General features: G+C 43.5%; 1 protein-coding gene across 1 annotated transcript in view; it reads left to right on the top strand.

The window, feature by feature from the left end:
* The first annotated feature begins 16418 nt into the window (after positions 1 to 16418).
* The window catches only part of LOC145393806 (glutamate receptor ionotropic, delta-1-like), a 47983-nt gene continuing 42503 nt past the window's right edge, over positions 16419 to 21898 (top strand). Inside the window, exons 1-4 of the mRNA XM_080267852.1 lie at positions 16419 to 16513; positions 17322 to 17493; positions 18845 to 18921; positions 20063 to 20222. Coding sequence (XP_080123978.1) covers positions 16419 to 16513; positions 17322 to 17493; positions 18845 to 18921; positions 20063 to 20222 — 504 coding nt within the window. The remainder of the gene's footprint in view (positions 16514 to 17321; positions 17494 to 18844; positions 18922 to 20062; positions 20223 to 21898) is intronic.

Genomic DNA, 21898 nt, shown 5'->3' with positions numbered 1-21898 from the left:
AAGAAGGTTTCAGAAGACTAGAAGGAAGCAGGAAATTAGTGGAGGCTGGTGTGAAGGGGCAACCACCAGCCAGCTCTTCCCAAGTAGCCCCACCACTGAGAAAATGTACGAGGACGGCAATCGATAGTGTGTGAATAGACGGAAAGATAGATGGAAAGTAGTGTTCCCTGGTAATTGATTCGGCCTCAGAGCAGACTTTTGTGAGGCGTAAAGTGTTACATCATCGATATCTGCCTTAGTCATCAGAACAACTGTGTGGCGTAACTGAGCACTGCGGAACTGAGGGGACCCCTTGATGTCCGGATTGAAGTGGCAGGGCAAGAGGCTACTCTACCAGTCTATGTGGCCGACATGGAAGATCCTTGCATTCTGGGTCTGGACTACCTTATGTCCATGGGATGTGAGCTGGACTTCTACTCCATGAAGATGAAGGTTCAAGGAAGGTCAGTTCCCGTTACAGCAGTGAAACGTACAAGTTCTGGTGGCGAGGTGAGGGCGCTCCATACTACAGTGATACCCCCAAAATCAGAACTGTTGCTCCAGTGTAAGGTGAATGGCTCTTTTGACAGCTGTATAGGGGTAGTGGAGCCTGATGTACTGCAAGACGAAGGCCGGGATGATGGTGGGGAGAACGCTGGTGGAAACAGTTGCAAATGAAGTGCTGGTTGTGGTGGCCAGTTTCTCCCGTGAGCCACAGAAGATCAACGAGGGAGAATTTGTGGGACTGTGCCAGGCTGTGGACCTTGTGTGGCATCGGAGGAAGGCCTGTAAAAGGAGCATAGTCAAGGAAGATGGGTACATGCTAGACCACATACAAGACCTCTTCTCAAGGAGGTGTCAATGCCTGGATGATTCACAAGTACTAAAGTTGAGGCAGCTGCTGGCGGAATATGCTGATGTCTTTTCCACAAGAGACCTAGACCTAGGGTGCACTGATCTGGTGGAGCATAGTATAGACACCGGGGATCACCGCCCGATCAAACAGCCAGCACGGAGGATGGCGCCAGCCCAACGGCAAGAAATGGAGAATGTGATGGAGAATCTCCTTAGTCAAGGAGTAATAGAAAAGTCCAATAGTTCTTCGGCATCAGCAGTGGTTCTTGTGAGGAAAAAAGACTCAGTTAGGTGCTGTATAGACTATCAAGCCCTCAGTGAAGTGACAGTGAAGGATGCATACCCCATGCCAAGAACTGATGACACCCTGGATGCTCTGTCAGGTGCTAAGTGGTTCTCTACCCTAGACATGAAGGCAGGATACCACCAGATCAAGGTTGCAGAGAAGGACAAAGACAAGACATCCTTTTCATACGGGCGGGGTTTATGGCAGTTTATAGTGATGCCATTTGGCCTGTGGAATGCCCGAGCTACTTTTGAACGCCTCATGGACCGTGTACTTGAAGGCCTGCACTGGCAGATGGCTCTGATCTATCTGGATGATGTAATTGTGTTTGGACAGACTTTCGACCAGGAACTGGAGAGGTTGTCGGAGGTGTTGAACAGGATCTGTGCAGCGCACCTCAAGCTGAACCCCAAGAAATGCTACTTGTTTCAGAAGGAAGTATAATACCTGGGACACACTGTAGGTGACAGTGGCGTCCATACTGACCCAGAGAAGGTGGCAGCTGTGGAAAACTGGCCAGTTCCAACTTGTGTGAGGGAGCTATGGAGTTTCCTTGATTTGTGCAACTACTATTGGCGTTTTGTCAAAGACTTTGCAACAATACCTGCACCTCTTCACAAGCTGTTGGGGAAAAGGCAGAAGTTTGCATGGACAGCAGAGACTCAGAAAGCCTTCGACGAACTCAAGCATGCATTGGCAAGCTCTCCAGTATTGCCGTACCCAGACCAGAATCAGCCATTTATCTTGGATTGTGATGCTAGTGACCATGGTATTGGTGGAGTCCTGTCACAGAAGAAGGATGACATGGAGTATGTGGTTGCATACTACAGCAAGAAGCTCAGCACACCAGAGCAGAACTACTGTGTGACCCGTAAGGAGCTTTTGGCAATGATAAAGAGCCTTGATTTCTTCCATCCCTACCTGTATGGGTCAAACTTCATCATCAGGACAGACCATGCAGCACTCAAGTGGCTGAAAACGCTAAAGAATCCAGAAGGACAACTGGCACGTTTGCTCGGGAAGCTAGACCAGCACAATTATGAGGTGCAACACCGTCCTGTGCGGGTACATGGCAATGCTGACAGCCTGAGTCATTGGCCTTGTGATCCGGAGTGCCAGCAGTATAGTAAAATGGAAAATCATGGTAAGAAATGCAGCCGAATTGCAATGACAGGGCCAGCGTCAGATGAAGACCTGAAGAGGATGCAGATTTACAACCAGTGCTAGAGTGGCTGCAGCAGAGTACTGTGCAACCATCTTGGGAAGAAGTTTCCAGGTTATGCCCTGCGACCAAGACCTACTGGAGTCAGTGGGACCTTCTTTGTTTGAACAATGGACTACTGGTGCGTCAGTGGGAGACAGCCGATGGCCTCAGCAAGATGAGGTCTGAGATCTTGGATGAGTCCCATAACCAGATCACTAGTGGGCACCTGGGAGTGAAGAAAACTCTAAGCCGGCTGCGACAGAGGTTCTACTGGACTGTCATGCATCAGGATGTTGAAGAGTGGTGTCGGGCCTGTGATGTGTGCTGTGCCAAGAAGGGACCCAAAAAGCGTGGTTGCACCCCTCTCCAGCTGTACCAAGTGGGTGCACTGATGGAAAGAGTCGCAGTGGACATTGCTGGACCTTTGCCACTCACTGAGAGAGGAAACCGGTATATATGTGTTGCCATGGAGTACTTCACAAAGTGGCCAGAAGCCTATGCTATCCCTGATCAAGAGGCTGTGACTGTTGCTCAGGTGTTGGTTGATCAGTTTTTCTGTTGTTTTGGGATGCCACAAGACCTACATTCAGACCAGGGTAGAAACATCAAGTCTGCTGTGTTCCATGAGTGCTGCAAGTTATTGGGGATCAAGAAGACCAGGACGACCCCATTAAGGCCACAGTCAGATGGGATGGTGGAGAAATTCAACTGGGCCCTGGGACAAGAACTGACCAAGTACTGCATAGATGGACAAACAGAATGGGACCAGGAGTTACCTGCATTGCTAATGACATATCACTCTGCATCCCATGAGTCTACTGGCCACACTCCTGCAAAACTGATGTTGGGCCACGAGTTATGCTTACCCATTGACTTGTTAACCCTTTAACCACGGGCATTGTTTTGCCCCGACTGGCCTCTCCCACGGGGGTTTCAGCCAAATGTAAACTAACCTTTAAACCTTAATAACTCTGCACAGTATAAAGCTAGAGAAAAAAATAAGGAACCATTAGAAAGTACTAACCCTCAGCTTTGCATTGATGTAGGTTTCATGACTTTGTTGACTTTCACAGGACGGGCAGTGCCATTAGAAGTGAGGGGTGTAAAATCACTATTTTACGCCCCACACACCAGTACCAAATGCCAACCACTCTCTGATAATAGTACTATAAACATATATGAACATTGCAAATACGATAAACACCCACTCTGTGTTCACTGAGGTAGGTAAAAGGCACTGTAATTGCCCGCACTTCACTGCGGCATCACACGCTCACTGACGTTTGGTTAGGGGCGATGTTTTCATTATTTCTAACTTCTATTACTACTTTACATATAATCTGGGCAATATACATTATATTTACACTGCACTTATTACTATATTGCGTCACTGTCGCATCATAGAATTACAGCAGTGCCGCAGATTTTCTTATTACGATATCACTTATATACTGGCCATATTTACATAATTTTCTAGGTAAAATATCTCTTATTACTATATTATACAATTATTGGTAAAGCACGTCACTGTCGCATCACAGAATCACAGTAGTGCCGCAGATTCTCTTATTACAATATCACTTATTATACTGGCCAATATTTACATTGTTATCTAGGCAAAATATCCCTTATTACTACATTATCCCTTATACAATTATTGGTAAAGCACGTCACTGTCGCATCACAGAATCACAGCAGCGCCGCAGATTCTCTTATTACAATATCACTTATTATACTGGCCAGTATTTACATTGTTTTCTAGGCAAAATATCTCTTATTACTACATTATCCCTTATACAATTATTGGTAAAGCACATCACTGTCGCATCACTGTATATCACTGTCACTGTCAGTATTTACTCAGAGAGTGGTACTCGGCAAAGCACGGAGTCACACAGAGAGCGACTTGGCATTCCTGGCACTGGTGTGTGCTCATTTTTCTTGTCCGAGGCCTCCGTGTGGTGTTATGACACACTCTGCAGCGGCCCTGTGACAACCTGCCGCCTGAGGTAAGAGGCAATTTCACAAGCTGGTGCCGGCTCATGTAACTGCGGCACTCGAGACGGTCAGGTTGTGTGTCAGAGTGTCGCCTCGGGACCAATGCCGTCACCTGACCAAATCGTGCAAGCAGCTGCTGCACGACAGTCTTGGAGAACTGTCTCAGGGATGGTTGCCTTATGCCCCCGACTTGTGTCTTGTAGAGGAGGAAGGCATTGAGCATGCACATATCGAGCATGTGGAGGCAAGCCTTCCTGTACCATCGGGTGTTTCTCCTGAGACAGTCTATTTCGCCAATCATCATGTCAGACTTATCAACAAGTCTCATGTTGATATTGTAGTCAATGATGGCATCGGGCTTCATGATTGGCTCTCCCGTCCTGTAGCTGACCTTCCCAGTTCTTTGCAGTTCCCCCTTGTGGATGGTGCTGAGCATATTCACGACCTTCTTGTCGTGCCACCTGATCGCCAGAAGCTTGTCTGATTTCTTCAGGTGCACATCTCCCTTGGATGAGGATGATGCTTCTGGGAAACTTGGCCACTCTTTCCTATGGCTCCGTACAGTGCCCACAGTGCCAATGCCGTGTTCAGCCAGGTATTTGGCGAGTTTCAGTGCTGTGTAATAATTGTCTGTGTACAGCACATGATTCCCACCGAAATACGTCTCCATCAGCACTTTTACAATGGAGCCAGAGAAGCCAAGGGGGTCTTTCCCGTCCACGTCCATTGTACTTGCAGAGTAGATCACGAAATCAAGGATATACCCCGTCTCACAGTCACACAACACAAAGAACTTTATCCCAAAGCGGTGGCGTTTGCTGGGGATGTACTGCATGAATTTGAGACGTCCTCTGAACAATACCAGGGATTCATCTATGACGACTTTTTGCATAGGACGGAAAAATCGCATAAATCGATCCCTAATCCTGTTGAGAAAATCCCTCACTTTCCACAAAGGGTCAGTTTGGGACAGGTTTCCATTGTCAGCGAAGTGCAGGTATCCTAGCAGCTGTCGGAACCGATCTCGTGACATGTACTTCCCGAATGTTGGGATAGAAGTAATGTCATCAACCAGCCAGTACTCCTCCAACTCATGTCTCTTGATATGGGGCATCAAGAACATGAGAGCAAAGAACACATACAGCTCTCTGATCCCGACAGGCAACCACAACACTTCCTTTTGTGAACCAATAGGTCCCAGCATTTCTGTTGCACACTGAGCTGCATACCTATTGGTCTCATCGCTGACAAACTGCACGATTTCGTCATCCATGAAGGCCAGGAAGTAGTCAACAAAATCATCTCCTTCGTTGCATGAGAAGGCAGGCTGTATTCCCGCATTTGTCATGTCAAACGGCGGATTGTGTGGCTGAAAATCAGCACCGTCAGATCAAACAAATGCATCCACTTTCCCAATGTGGTTCAGTGGAAGTGGCAGGTCGCATTGTACTCTTTTCCCCGTGAGAAGGAGCTGAGGTGGAGGCAATGGGTGAGGCAATAGGTAAGGCAGGAGGTGAGGCAGGAGGTGAGCTGGAGGGGGGTGAGTGGGGGGGTGGCGAGGGTGAGGGAGCTGGGTGGGGGGGCAGGCAGGGGGGTTACTGACCTGGTGTGTGGTGAAATCCGACCCTTTCTTCCCCGCTTATCACCCAGCTTTGCCCTCCTACTGCCACGCATCCCCTTTGTTCTAGGCCGGCCTACCCTGCTTACCCTGCTTGCACGGCCTGCCTTCCCTCGCTGTGCAGGCTCTGGGAATTCATATTCCTCAGATGATGTAGACTGAGGAGGGGGCACGGCAGAAGATGAGGAAGATGTGAGGGCAATAGGGCTAGGGGAACGGGAAAGTGGTGGGAAATTTTTGCTAGGGCCTGGTGTAGGACCCGTAAGTTTACGCTACACTCCCTTCCCACGTGCAACACCAATTTTCCCCATAGGCGCCTTCCCTTTCCCAGAGTAAGTTGGGGGCGGTGGGGGGGAAACAACATGTTCACTTTCATCACTGTCACTGTCAATGCTAAACGGTTCACCACCAATCACTGCAAAATCGTCACTACTACTTGCTGTAAGTGTATCACTCTCACTGCCACAATCCAGAGTTGTACTTACAGTTTTATCCAGCTCTGTCCTAATTTCTGGGGTGCTCAACCCCTTCTTCCTTGCCGTCGGCAGTTCCTTCCTCGGTGTAGAGGTCGCAGGCACACTAGCAGTAATAATTTCCAAGGAGGAAGCGAGCGACGATGACTCGGGACGGACCGCCATTATCACGCACAGAGCTGGACAGATACTGACTGATACGTATCAGGGCAGGGGTGGGGGGGGGCCCCCTCGGGGTGGGAGGAAGGAGGTGTGGGATGGCTGCCGTGAAAGAACTCGACAGCTACTCTTGCGTGAGACAATTTGCGCACAGGAAAAACGCGCGGTGTTCAAAATATTCACGAACATTCCAGAATGACACCAGCAGTTTGGTCCAGTTATGTCATGTCATTCTGGAAAGAAACCCGCGGTTAAAGGGTTAATGGAAAGACCACCTGTGAAGAGCTGCCTATGGATACCTTCAGCTATGTGAAGCACCTTCAGGAAAGGCTGGCTGAGGTACATCATCAAGTGCGAGGAGCCATCAAGTTTTCAGGAGAGGTGATGAAGTGCAAGTATGATGCCAAGGCAAGTGAAGTGAGCTTCAAGGATGGTGACCAAGTTTGGTTATACAATCCTCAGCGAAGGAAGAGACAGTCACCGAAGCTGCAGAGCCCATGGGACGACCTTACACTGTGTTGGACCGCCTATCAGATGTAATGCATCGGATTCGGGGAGGCAGGAAGTCTTGCCCAAAGGTGGTACATGTGAACCATCTGTGGCAGTACCATGGGCCAGGACAGTTCAGCTGGGACGTCCGTGCTCACCCGCAGCCGAGGATGTTGAGGAGGACCAAGGAGCTGAAGTTCAAGAGGATGATGACAGTTCCCCAAGAGAAGAAGTGAATCAAGAAGAGGACAAAGACCTTCAAGGAGGAGTGGACTGTGTGGAGGAGCAAGGACATCGTCGGAAGCAGAATAGAAGAAGACCTGATAAGTTGAAAAATTATTTTGTGTATAGCTAGATGTTTCATTAGGATTAAGGTTTATGTTTGTATATACTGTGTAGTTTTGTCGGGACGACAAAGAACTAGGGAGGGGGTAGTGTTAAGAAGTGAGATTTGCCAGCTGGGTGCTCGTGAAGTTTCTCGGCATTTCGTGTACAGTAGCTAGTTCCAGTTCTGGTACGAGAGAGTTGCCAGTTTGCCTGCTGTTTGTAAGCGTAGTTATTTGGTAAGTTATGCATTAATTTTTGTGTTCCAATTCTCAATAATGTTTTATTTAAGTGATTACTTGTTAAATTATGTAGTTTAAGTTCGTATGGTAAATGATTTAGTATTATGTAATGTAAGAAAACTGTGGTAGGCCTATGTTTTGGATGTCTCCGAATTGGCAACTGTTGTTCTTGTGGAATGTAGATCAGTCTAGAACAATGCAAGTTTATATAAGATGGGGTTGAGATTATTACAGGTTTAGTCGGGTGTCAAGTCAGTTTGAGTGAAGGCAGTCGGTTTTGGTTTGAGTCAGTGTCAGTGAAGATTGTATATTTTTGGTACTTGTGAAAACAGTGGCAAACAGTGACGGGTTATTGAACTTTGTATATCACTGGTACTTGAGAAAACTGAAGTGTCAAGCATTAAGTGTAATAACTGTGAAGTGTTGTTCAGCATTAAGTGTAATAGCAGTTAGTAAAGTGTGTATAGCTCCAGTGCTTGTGAGAACAGTGAAGTTGGAAAGCATTAAGTGGAATTACTTGGAAAATAAAGACAGTGAACATTAAGGAGTTGGTGTTTATTTTCGCCTCAGTTGATCTTGTGTACTGCACACCTAAAGGCTGACCATAGGAAGAACAACTCACTGGGCAACGTCCTTCCTGTACTGTACTACTGCTGTTGGAGCCTGTGGCAGTGTGGGGACTGGGACGTAATAATATTTATCTAATAAGTGTAATATAATAAGAAACTAATGGTAGTGATATTATAATAGAAAGTGACGTAAAATGAGTTACATATGTATGTGTGTGTGTGAGAGAGAGGAAATATTCTAAGTGCAACAATACTAAATGAAAGAACACTTTAATGAATTGTTGAACATAGAGAAAGTAATGCGAGTATAAGTGGCTAGGGAATGGCTGAGCGAAGGAGGGAGGTGAGAAGACAGGAAAAAATCAGTAGGATGGAAGTTGTGGAAGCAATGAAGAAAATCAAAATGGGGAAAGCCCCAGGAATTGACGGAGTGTGTGGTGAAATGCTGAAGCATGGGGGAGAGATAGTAGTAGAATGGATGTGGAATATGTGCAGATTGGCCTGGGAGGAAGGTAGAATCCCGGAGGATTGGAAGTCAGGTATAATTATTCCCTTGTACAAAGCAAAAGGGGAAAAAGAAGTGTGTGGTAATCATAGGGGCATTTGTCTTCTTAGTATAATAGGAAAAGTGTATGGTAAGATACTTACTGACAGTTAGAGAAAGAACAGAGAAATTAGTTGGAGAAGAACAGGGAGGCTTTAGGAAGGGAAGATGTTGTGTAGATCAGATATTCGTTCTTAGATCTTTAGTGGAAAAGTGTCTAGAGAAGGGAAAGAAGTTGTATGCCACCATCATAGATTTAGAGAAAGCATATGACAGGGTGGATAGACAAGGATTGTGGAAAATATTCAGAATATATGGAGTAGATGGGAAGTTACTGAATGCTGTGAAGCATATGTATGAGGGTGCTAAGGCTGCAGTGCGTGTGGATAGTGATATGAGTGAGTTTTTCTATTTGAAGGTTGGGTTGAAACAGGGATGTGTCATGTCTCCATCGTTGTTCAATCTGTATAATGATGGGGTTATAAAAGAGATACAAGGTAGGGCAGTGGATGTTGGAGTGGTCCTAATGAGAGAGGGCAGTGTTTGGAAACTCCCTGTACTGTTGTTTGCTGATGATACTGTGCTGTTAATTGAAGAAGAAGGGGAGCTGCAAGGCTTGATGGATGAGTTTGGGAGGGTGTGTAAGAAATGGAATATAAAGATGAATGTAGGAAAGAGTAAAGTTATGGTCTTCGAGAGAGGTGAAGTCAGTGAATGTACGGTAAGGTTGGATGATGAGGAATTGGAGAAGGTATGTTTAAATACTTGGGTAGTGTGATGAATAAGGATGGAAGTTTGGAGGGTGAAGTGCTTGAAAGGGTGCAACAGGGAAGAAAGGTTGCTGGTTCCTTGAAGGCAGTGATAAGTAACAGGGAAGTGAGCATGGAAGTGAAAAAGTTATTACATGACAATATTGTGATATCAACTCTAACGTATGGAAGTGAAGCTTGGACGTTGTTGGAGGGACACAAGAGTGAGAGCAGTGGAAGTGAGTTATTTAAGAGGAGCCTGTGGAGTCACAAGGAGAGACAGACTGACAAGTGATGATGTGAAGGAGCATTGTGGTGTGGATGTTAATGTGATATGAAGCTTAAGGAGAAACACATTGAGGTGGTTTGGCCATGTGGAGATGATGGAGAGTGAGGGACTGACGAGGAGAGTGTATGTGAGTGAGGTGGAGGGGGAAAGAGGGAGGGGAAGGCCAAGGATGAGATGGGGGAGTGGAGTGGAGAGGTACTGTATATGAGAGAGTGGTGTGTGAATTGGGAGCAGGGCAGTGAAATGGGGAAGAACAGGGTGACGTGGAGGCGATTTGTTTGTGGCCACCTCGTATAAGGGATGAAGGCGTCTGGCAATAGATGGATAGATAGAAAGGACACAGCGCGAGTATCTTGCCGTGCAAGAAAAGAGAATGGTAGTGCATTGAGTGTGGAAGAAAAAACACCCAGAGTGCGTAGACTAGGAAAAGAATTATAAGTTATGTGGAAAACAAATATAATGTACAGTATAATACTTGTGGGCACAGTCTTTCTACCTCAGAAACAAGGAATAAGAACTATTACGAACATTACATGGGCAATCCAACTCACTCGCTTGTCATAATGCGCTAACGTACAAAACTATACTTGGGGACACGTCCTGTATCATCTATATGCCCAAGAGGAGTGACTTGGCTCGAACAGCATAGATACTGAAGAAGAAAATGCAGAACTTCTGCCTCCTCTTGCTCTGTGGCGGCAGCGTGCAGTGAAGTCTACGGGCCTTACTCCGAAGTTTTCAGCTGCCTGCCCAGATAGAATCGACCTCAAAATCGATCTAAATGGCTTCTGTGAGTACTTTTATGGTTGTTCTCCATGTTTTCTCATCATTTCTAACCCATCTAGCGAAAAAAAAAAAGTCGAAAATTGGCCGGCACCATGGCTGCATGAGGGTCCAAAGTCTGCCGGCACACAGTGGGTTAAACACATGTAACATCCACATATGAAGTGAAAAGAAATGCAGGGTAATGGGAAGGATACAAACAGATATTTGCCAATAGGAGGATTACACGTGGGTCTTAGTGAGAAACTGAAGATGAAGTTAACCCCTTAACCGCGGGGCATCACTTTCGTGACGCTTGGGAGCAAGGGATCATACCGCGGGGCGTCGCTTTTCTGATTCTGTGTTATTTTGAATTCACCTGGGCTTCCAAGTGGGGGCTTGTATCATCTATCAGTACTGCCAATGTCCAACACTAGTCAGCACTCCTAATCTCATCTGTACTCCCATCCATTGTTGACAATTTAGCCATTTTTCCCCGTTCTTGACTCCCCTCCCTACCCCCCCTCCATTACCCTATCCTCTCGCCTGCCCGTCCGTGCTACGCTAAGTAAATCTTCCCTGGAATTTTTCACTGATTTCATCCATTGAAATAAGCCCTATGCCCTATTCTTATACCAAATAATATACACAAGAAAGAAATAAGGTAAGTGAGAGTGCCATACACCTGGAATTGGATAATTATCACCTGACAACACCTCACATGCACTCGTTCGCTAATATTCGCTGTTTTTTTCCCCTTGAAATATGCCGTATAATCTATTTTCGTAATAAATATACATGTAAGGAGGGAAGGGAGAAGCCTAAGTGATATTTACATTCACCTGGAACTACCTAATTTATAATGTATTGTCTAGATTTCCTGCCAATCATTTCAGTGCTATACATAGCTATTTCAAGAGCTAACATTGGTAGCACTGAATATCCCCTAAGTAGGCCTCTACCCCGGCCCTCCGTTATCAGTTTACTCTCATCTTCCGAAGTAGAGGTACGTCTGTTTCTTCTTGCTGACTTCAGGGACTCTTTCACCCCCATGCAAAGGCCCCTGTGACCTTTACCCCCTACTAAACCTCGTGTGGAAAGAGGTAAAGGGCTGACAATTGATAAAAGAGTGACTACGATCTTTCTATTGAGTAAAACAGTGCAAGTGGAATTGTAAATAATGTATAAATAATGTGTAAACAGCAAGTGAAAGTAATGAATGTAAATATACGTGAACAATGGAAAATAGTTTTATAAGTTACTTCAAGGGACAGTGCATAACACAGTGTAAATAAAATAGAAATGTAAATAACGTAAATAAAATAGAGAACGTAAATAGAAATGTAAATGAGTAGTATTATAAGAATACGAGTTTATACCCTAGGAGTAATGAAAGTGAAAGTTTCACTCTAGCATGTCTGAATACTATGAGTTATGAGAGTGAAGATGAAAGTGACATTCACTCTCAATGCTAGTATACAGGACGAGAAAGTGAATGCTACGTATTTTACTGAAAGAAATTGAATCCCTACAGTGACAATAAACTAATACTACTGAAGGAAACTTATGGATAAAGACTGTAGATATATATAAGTGTTATATAGTAATAGAAATATAAAGTGTGAGGGGTTTTATGAATAATAAATGACAGAGTACCAAGAGTAAACTAGCGCAAGTGCGACGGTCAGACGCGCTCGTAATTTTCATTGCTTTCACAGTTTTTTTTTTTTGGGAGTATGAATCCCAAACTACTTGAAAATCATAGAGTAGTGTTTATAGTGTTAATATCTGGCTGTGGTAATCATATTACGGGTTGTCGGGAAGTGTAAAGTGGAGACTTCGTTACCCAACTTCAGAGGTCTCCACAAGTCCTACGGTAACTGACGAAGGCTCAGCAATCATTCCAGGTGAAAGCTGAAGGTATGTGCCATAAGCATATGTAATTTTATTATTCTAGGACTAATAACTGATTTTTGGCAAATATTTTTTGAGAGTCTGTCGGAGCCCGAATAACCCTGCGGCACACACAAAACATCGGTAAACATGCCCGCGATGTAGGGGTTAAGAAGAAGTATGATAATGTTTGACAGAGATTACTTTAGAATGAAAATCACAGAGGTAAATAATGAGAAGTGAGCCATTAAATTGCCCTGGCATCTCTTTTTGCTTTTTCTTAAAAGGGGGCAGTCATCAGAGATATTTTCTTTTTCCTCCCGAAACAACTCGGAGAATAGGATGTTTTAATAAGGTATGTAGATACCAGCAACAAAAATGCTGTTTAATATAAGTGTACACTTGACACTGAGTAGAGCACTGAACAGTTTGAACAAGTGCTTAGCGAATAGGGCCGCTAAGTACTTGCTCCCGAGACATGTACTTCCACCAAACTTGACAAGGACCTGCTCTGACGTACAGAGCATGCCCATGCGAAATTTCGGCTCATTCTTCCCAGTGGTATGACCTGTAGGGGGTACCCAATGTCTGCAGAAAAATGGGCACAAAAGTGTGCATGGCTCACACACAACTGACTGCACACATTTATAATCTACACTATCGTTGCCAGCTCTTTGATCCGCATGTTATGATGTATGGTAAGTCGAAATTCGAAGGGGTCAAATATGGACAGACACACACAGACAAAGGTTATTTGCTTAGTATTTGTGATGTTTGTAAACTAAACATGCATCATTTGAAATGAACAATATTCCTTGGCTTAATATTATACTATTGGTTATATTTTTATTTACTGAATTACCACTTACACTGCAATAAAGGAACAATTTCTTTTACATTTTTTGCTTTGATACCGACTTATTCTAGGTTGCTTTGGAGATTTCGTGGTCCTCTTTTTTGTTGTCATAGAAGTTGATATCACAGAAAAAGAAAAAAAAAAAGAGAATGCTAAGGTGTAACATGGAAACTAAATAGCTAAGGATGAGGTGTTACGAAATCAGCAGAGTCACTTGGAATATGCAGGTTTGGCGTGTTTAGGCAAAGTGTGACGCAAGTGGTTATCACTCCTTTTACGCAAGCTTATTGTAAAATTGCCATCTCTCCATTCTGAATGCTAAGCTGTAGCAATAGATCTATCTATCTATCTATTGCCAGACGCCTCAATCCCGTTGGGGTGGCCACAAACAAATTGCCTCCACTTCGCCCTTTCCCCCGCTTTTTCACTGCCCTGCTCCCAACTCTCACCCCCCTCTCTCATATACCTCTCCACCCCATCTCTCCATCTCGTCCTCGGCCTCCCTCTCCCTCTCGCCCCCTCCACCTCACTCACATAAACTCTCCTCATCAGTCTTTCACCCTCCATCCTCTCCACATGGCCAAACCAATACAGTGTATTTCTCCTAACACATCCTATCACATCCATATCCACATCCACACCACAAGGCTCCTTTATATCCTCATTTGTCAGCCTGTCTCTCCATGTGACTCCACAGGCTCCTCTTAAATAACTTATTTCCACTGCTGTCACTCTTGACTTGTGTCCTTCCAACAATGTCTAAGCTTCACTTCCATACGTTAGAGTTGGTATCACAATACTGTCATGTAGTAATTTTTTCACTTCCATGCTCACTTCCCTGTTTCTTATCACTGTTTTCAAGGAACAAGCAACCTTTCTTCTCTGTTGTACCCTTTCAAACACTCCACCCTCCAAACCTCTATCCTTACTCATCACGTTACCCAAGTACTTAAACGTACTCACATTTTCCAATTCCTCACCATCCAACCTCACTGTACATTCACTGACTTCACCTCTCTCAAAGACCATCACTTTACTCTTCCCTCCATTCACCTTTAGATTCCGTTTCTTACACACTCTCCCAAACTCTCCACCAAGCCTTGCAGCTCCCGTTCGTCTTCACTCAACAACACAGTATCATCTGCAAACAACAGTACAGGGAGTTTCCAAACACTACCCTCTCTCACCAGGGCCACTCCAACATCCACTACCCTACCTTGTACCTCTTTTATTACCCCATCCATGTACAGATTGAACAACCATGGAGACATGACACATCCCTGTTTCAACCCAACCTTCAAATAGAAAAATTCACTCAGTTCACCATCCACACTCACTGCAGCCTTAGCACCATGATACATACTCTTCACAGGATTCAACAACTTCCCATCTACTCCATATATTCTTAATACTTTCCACAATCCTTGTCTATCCACCCTGTCATATTCTTTCTCCAAATCCATGAAAGCCGTATACAACTTCTTTCTCTTCTCTAGAAACTTTTCCACTAAAGATCTAAGGATGAATATCTGATCTACACAACCTCTTCCCATCCTAAAGCCTCCCTGTTCTTCTCCAACTAATTCCTCTGTTCTTTCTCTAACTCTGTCAATGAGTATCCTACCATACACTTTTCCTATCGTACTAAGAAGAGAAATGTCCCTATGATTACCACACACTTCTTTTTCCCATTTTCCTTTGCACAAGAGAATAATTATACCTGACTTCCAATCCTCCGGGACTCTACCTTCCTCCCAGGCCAATCTGCACATCTTCCACATCCATTTTACTACTATCTCTTCCCCATGCTTCAGCACTGAAATATTATGCTAACGAAGAAGTGCTACGGAAATTACGTTGAGGCGTATCATAGTTCTTTTCCGCCACTCACTCACCTGAAATAAACCGCCCCAAAACGAGAATGTGGGCCAAGATGGAGTAAAAACGATACTGTCTACATTGTAGTGAAGAAATATTGTTAATGTTCTTTTCTTTGACATTTATTGTGTATTCTAGATGTGGAATAAATCATTAATGTGTCTATATTTGACATTTATTGTGTATTACAGATGTGGAATATTTGCACATCTGCCGTACACCACCACCGGTGCTCGGGTAGTGCAGGTGGCCTCATGGATCCCCAATCAAGGCTTCATCCACTTCAATTCTCAAAGCATGTTTCCTGATAAATTTCGCAAGTTCGTAATGTAACCAATTTGTTTGTCTGTAGCCAAATGTTTTAATACCGGAAGAAGTGACCACCAACATATCGCCTCCACATCACGTGTCCTTTGTCATCAGGCTGCTCTGTCTCCAGTTCACACACCCCTCACTAATATACCTCTCCACCCAATCCATTGCTTCTAATTAACTTAAGGATGTCACTATACTATCTTCAGTTTTTTTTTTTTTTTTCAAAATTTGCCATCTCTCCTTTAGTGCTAAGTTGTAACAGTGGAAAGATATCAGAATGTAGCAATAGTTACTATGATGTCCCTCGGGAAAAAAAAAAAATGTGCAGTAGTAATTCTGTCATATTTAATGACTGAGCTATGGAAAAGATACTGCAAAAGGAGAAAAATGTTCCCAAGCCACGATAGTTGTTCTTTTTGTTGTTGTTGCTCAACCCCGGCCTGTCTGGTGGGACAGACCCGTCGGCCGCAGGTAAGTAACTTCTTCTATAGGGTACCATCGGTGTTGTGTCAGTGTGTGTGGCATGTGGTATGCTGTGTTCCATTATGTGTATGTTGTGAGACTAGTCTACAAGCTGGGCATGTATCATCTATGATTCCACTCAGCCCAGATCTAAGCTAGTAACTGAGGAGGATTGGATGATATCTTGCTCCAAGTCTAGCTAGATGAACTCGATCACTCTGTTTAAGGACGCCTCCAACAGATGGATGTCAGGATGGGGGCTTGGATTATGGTGTTGTGATTGAGGTGTTGTATTGCCATGTGTGTGAAATGAGTATGTATGCGTTTTTTCATTGCTAGAGTTGGATTTTCTGGAGGTGGGCTATTGTCGTAGAGCCTCTACAACAATATCTCACCTCCAGACAGGGTTTGATAATGTTTCCGTGGTGGCTGCTTCATGTGCTTGGATGTGTTGTGTGTCGCAGTCATGTAATGATGGGGGCGATGCGTACTGATAAAACCTGCTGCATAGAATTTAGTGCCTGTCATATCAAGGTAGCCTCAGACAGGGAGAACTTAAGTTTCAGAGTGTAAGTGGGCCTGTGAGTGTGGTTTTCGTGTATCCAGTGTTTATCCGTCAGGCGTGGTTCTGTATGAGTTGTAAGGTGTATAGTTGGTATTAGATAGGAAGGGAGCTAACGCCGGAGAGGCATAGGGCATCACTGATCTACTGTATCGTTTGTAGTGAAGGGAGAGTGTTTCTTTTTGTTGTTCAAAATCTGTCCCGGTAGTTGCCTTCAGTGCACTGAGCTTATCCAGTTTTCTAATAATGGAATTTTATGTAAGTATAATTAACAGCTTTCCCAAACACGATCTGAGAATTCAGGTAAAATGTGGGGGCTATGGAACAAGGATGGCTGTTTCAGGAAATTCGTATAAACCACACCAAAGAAAGTGAGAACCAAAACAAATCTTCCCGTGCAGGTCGCTGTATGGTTCTGTGATTTTACCAATTGTCCCTAACGAGGATAACTAAAGCAAAGCCGGATAATACTTCCAATGTGATTTTCCCGACACCAGCATATGAAAAATACCGATATTTATCCAGCAGTGATAAAATGGTCCTTATCCCATACGGTTGAGAAAGCTCATTAACACCTTTTCCTAAGCGATTCATTTTGTTTTTTACAGCTTTTTGTCCTCTTCTAACTTGCATAAATCCTCCTGACATCACCATACTATGCATAAATAACGTACAAAAGGGTATTACCCAACCATATCCAAAACATAATAGCTAAGGAAAAGGTGTTAGGAAGCCTCCTTAACTGATGAGAATGCAAACGAATATTGGAAACAAAAAAGCTCATGTGGTGCTGAAAAAACTATATGTTGTTTCAGTTTTCATGGTATGAGGATGAACGCTACAGCTCTTCCCTATGAACCCTTTTGGATCACATCAGGGGAGGGCGACAACACCACACACTTCGGCATGGACTACAACCAGCTGATGTATCTGGCCAGGGCACTCAATTTCACAGTCCATATTTTACCTTCAAGGAACTGGGACGAGGTAGAGTATCAAACAACATTAATAATGCTTCCTTTTGGCACTTATTCTCCTTATCTTTAATCGTCTTGTATAACTTTTCAAAACTCAGAAACTGTCGAGCACCGTTTACTTTCCGTGCATAAAGTGGTTTAAAATATGGTCCTATTAACGGAAGTAAAATTTTCCTGGACATATTCTGCATTTTTGCTTGTGTTAATTAGAGTGTTGCTACAGTCAGACAATTTTATCCAGGTTCATCGTCTTTATAATACCATTAATCTTTTGAAATATTAAAGCTCATATTCACTTCGGTTAAGGAGGCACCGTAGCACCTTTTCCTTAGCGATTTATTTTGCATAGTACACCTTGCTACTCTCCGGTATACTGTTTATATTGTTTAATTTCCAATCCAGATCATGTAAATAACACAAAAGTTATTATTAACGAGTTATGTAGAAATATACGGCTAAGAGATATCAGGGAGCTTCCTAAACCGACGAGAATATGGCATAAGTCTTTCAGCCCGAGGACATCTCATTAGACTACCACAACCACCAGCTGACTTTGTTCAAGTTAAGAACTTTTAGTATTGAATTGATTATATGAGTCTTCTTTCAGGCTCTTCGGTTCATAATGCCGTTCCTGAACTGAACATTTACTTTCGAAAATAACGATAAATTAAAAAAAAGATGTCATTGATTTAGGAGACTTAATAACAGTTCCATTATCTAGTTTACTCGTATTTTCCTTCCTACAATGACGCCTTCTTTATCTGTTTCTCGCTGCTCAGCAATGTTTTATGTAGCAAAACGTTGTATCCAGCAAAACTTTTTATGTAGCTAAGGGGACGTGAGCAGTATTAACCCAAAATGAAATGAGGTAACCTGAATGATGAGAACAAGCTAAAGTTCCATATGACAGTATGGTTAGATTCTCTGTATTGACCAAAAGGGTAAAGGGTCATGTATTTTTCTCAGGGTGGAATTTCTGAAGTGGCTTAAGTGCAGGATTTCACGTAACCTAAAAGAATTACACGGGATAACCTAAACGGAAAGTGGTATGAAGTAATTAAAGAGACCCTTAACTTTACATCCCTTATTCTTATGATGTAGTTTACTTACTTTTTTTTAAATCTGCAGTCTACTTTGCTTTATTTAGGGAGGGCCCCTCGTACTGAAGGGATTTATGAAGCCTATATTTTGCCTTAAAATTTCGAAATGCGTAATATAACCGAAATATATTCTGGCAGCAGCAGGAATAAAAAAAAGTAATAATTGAGTGACCCTTCTTAGCCAGTAAGACGTATCTTCGATGGAAGTGGATAATTTGATATGTCAGGTTCAACAGTTTCATTTATAGTACGTTTCCACAGGTAACTGATCAGGTGGAGGCCAGGCAGTCCTTCGTTGCCAGCATCGTCTACCCGTTCGTACCCATTCTTCTTGAGACGTAAGCAAGACTTCTGGGTAACCATCCTGAACTGTGTCCACCTAAGTTAGATCAACACGTCTTCGGCGATAATTTAGTTTGTAATAGATTAGCCAAGAGTTAGGCTGCATCATAATACAGAATAAGTTCCTTTCTTTTAATAACCCTACCCATTCATTTCGAAAAAGGGAGGCGTTTAGTTTAAAATTTAGACCTACAAAGTAGATAAACCATTTCTCTGTTTTTGAGGTTTACGCTATAATTTACCGCCACTAACGCAGACTAGCCTCCTTTCCTTTACGTATCCATATCTACCCGTCTGAAAAATAAGAAGGACGTCGATATAACCATTCTGTACTGAGGCCACTAAACTTTCATAGACCATTTTAAACTTTCCTTAAAACGTCAACTGTGCATTTTCAGTGAATTAATGAGAGTCAGATAGTACAATCATGAGCCAGTGGTTTTGCTCAGTGACTAATCCTGCCGTAGATCGGAGAGAAATCATGTCCAGGGTATCACAGTGAATGACAGCATGTTAGCCAGTGTTAGAATGATAGTTGGAAGCCTGGATAAACTCCATCACTAATAGTTAGCGATGGCACTGTTGGGTAGGGTCCACACCAAAATCCGTATTCTTGTCGGGTACGGAAGCTCTCTAACACCTCCTCCTTAGCGATTTATGTTTGGATATGGCTAGTTAATATCCTTTTGTATGTAATTAATGCAAAGTTTTGCAAAATTAGAAAGATTTACATGTACGAGTAAGTCTATTAAGGTATAATAAGCAAAATAAATCGATTAGGAAGAGATGTCAGAGAGCCTCCTTATACAGTGAGAATACAAGCCATGACCACTTCTCCCCACTGATATATAACAGTTGGGACAACACGTGCATTTCACAACATACAGTAGTTATGAACCTGGGACAGCATCAATGTGTAGCAGATGTATAGCATTTAGTACAATTGACAGACTTGACATAATCACATGTTTGTTGACATGAATGATCGGAAGTGTTCAATATTAGTTGAGATGACCAAATAGCTGTGATGCATGAACGTCTGAAATTGTAGTTAGACATCCACTTCTCACTGACACTGTCCAAGGTTCGTATGTGGCCAGCTGTACATGACCTAATATCTCCGCATCTATGATACAGGTGGGACTTCACATATTCAATCGACCAGGACGTTATGGGTTTCGCTATGGCCAAACCCGTGTTAAAACCCAGTTGGCTCAGTTTTTACTATCCTCTGGGCAACCAGGTGTGGGCAGGAGTGTTTACCTCCACGCTGGCCATCTGCCTCACAATGGTGTGGGTGAGTATGGAGATCACGGCACCACCATCGCACGACTAAGTTAAACAGAATTAATTAATTCCCCGAACTGGTTCTCTCTGCAGCTCGGATTCCCAAATACTGTAGATTTCCCTCAAACTTCCACCTACGGCAATTCAAGTCCAACTGTTACAGATTTGTAATGAACTGAGGACACCTGTAGTCAGGTGTGTGGATATTTTTTATTTGTTTTTCCTTCTTCTGCTCATCTTCAGTTTTATATATGTAAATAAATAAATAAACATGGTGAGTGTAGCCTATACACTGTATATACACTGTATATGGCTAGTGAGGGAGTGATCGCCCTCTACCTACACAGATCAAAAGCCCTCGGGAGCAGGGGGGTGGTTGCTTTCTTAGGCAGAGGAACTCCTTGAGAGTGAAATGGCTGGGAAGCATGCCGGCACGTGACTGGCTACAGCATAGCTGGGTCTTTCGGGTGTGGACAATCAGGCAAGTTAGCTGCCTACTGCGACTGCAACACAATGGCGAGGTGTTCAGGAAGTTAGCCAAAGAAACCTTGATGGACTCTGAAAGAACAATAATGGCCCCCAGTCCCGTGCAGCCCTTAAATGGGCAGGGGGTGCTAAGAATCTCACGGTTGCCTCAGTTACAATCTAATTCCTTTGTTAATGCAAAAAATACAATTAAAATTGGTAACTGGAATGTGAGAACGCTAAATCATGACGGTAAAATCGATGAGTTAGTGAAGGTTTTTCAAAATTACGGACTTGATATTTGTGCTCTGACAGAAACTAGATTAACTGGAGTCGATAAGTTGGATTTGGAGGATGGTATACGTTTATTGATATCTGGCCGACAGGACGGAATGCATTATCAGGGAGTAGGATTGTTGCTGGGTTGTAAGGCAAATAAGGCTTTATGTGAGTGGGATCCTATAGATGAGCGATTGTTATACGCACGGTTTAAATCAAATCATGGCAACATCAGTCTGTTTGTGTGTTATGCACCTACTAATGATGCACTCGATGAAAGGAAAGACACATTTTATGAAAAGTTGCAAGAAGGAGTAGGAAGGGTACCTAGACATGATGTTTTGATCTGCGTTGGAGACTTTAATGCAGTAATGGGCTGTTCAAATGAGGGATTTGAGGCATGTATGGGTAAGATGGGAGTTGGTAGTAGGATGAGTGAAAACGGAGTGAGGTTTGGAAGCTTCTGTCTAGCAAATGACTTAGTCATCGGGGGCACACTCTTTCAGCATTGCAATATACACAAGACAACTTGGGTGTCACCGTGTGGAAAATATAAAAATCAGATTGATCACCGCTATCAGTAGGAGGCATAGAAGTTCTCTGCTAGATGTTCATGTTAAACGGGGAGCGGATATTGGTAGTGACCATCAACTCAGCATTGCAAAAATAAGGTTTAAACTTAATAATCAGAAGAAGGAAAAATCTGGTGTTGGTAGATACGATATTGTTAAGCTTAGAAGGGAAGGAGAAGAAAAGGAGGAATTCAGATTAGAATGCAGAAATAGGTTTTTGGTGTTGGAAACGTTGGAAGAGGAGGAGAGAAGTGTAGATGAGATGTGGGAGGATGTGAACAAAGTTTTGCATGAGACTGCTGAATGTACGATTGGAAGGGGACATAGATTCAGGAGAAAGAAATGGATATCAGAGGAAACGTGGGATATG

This window comes from Coenobita brevimanus, chromosome 25 (assembly GCF_032717465.1).
Source record: "Coenobita brevimanus isolate Jiangsu-jjx chromosome 25, ASM3271746v2, whole genome shotgun sequence".
NCBI classification, from domain to species: Eukaryota; Metazoa; Arthropoda; class Malacostraca; order Decapoda; family Coenobitidae; genus Coenobita; species Coenobita brevimanus.
The sequence above is the reverse complement of the archived record's forward strand: the minus strand, read 5'-3'. Positions and strand labels throughout refer to the sequence as shown.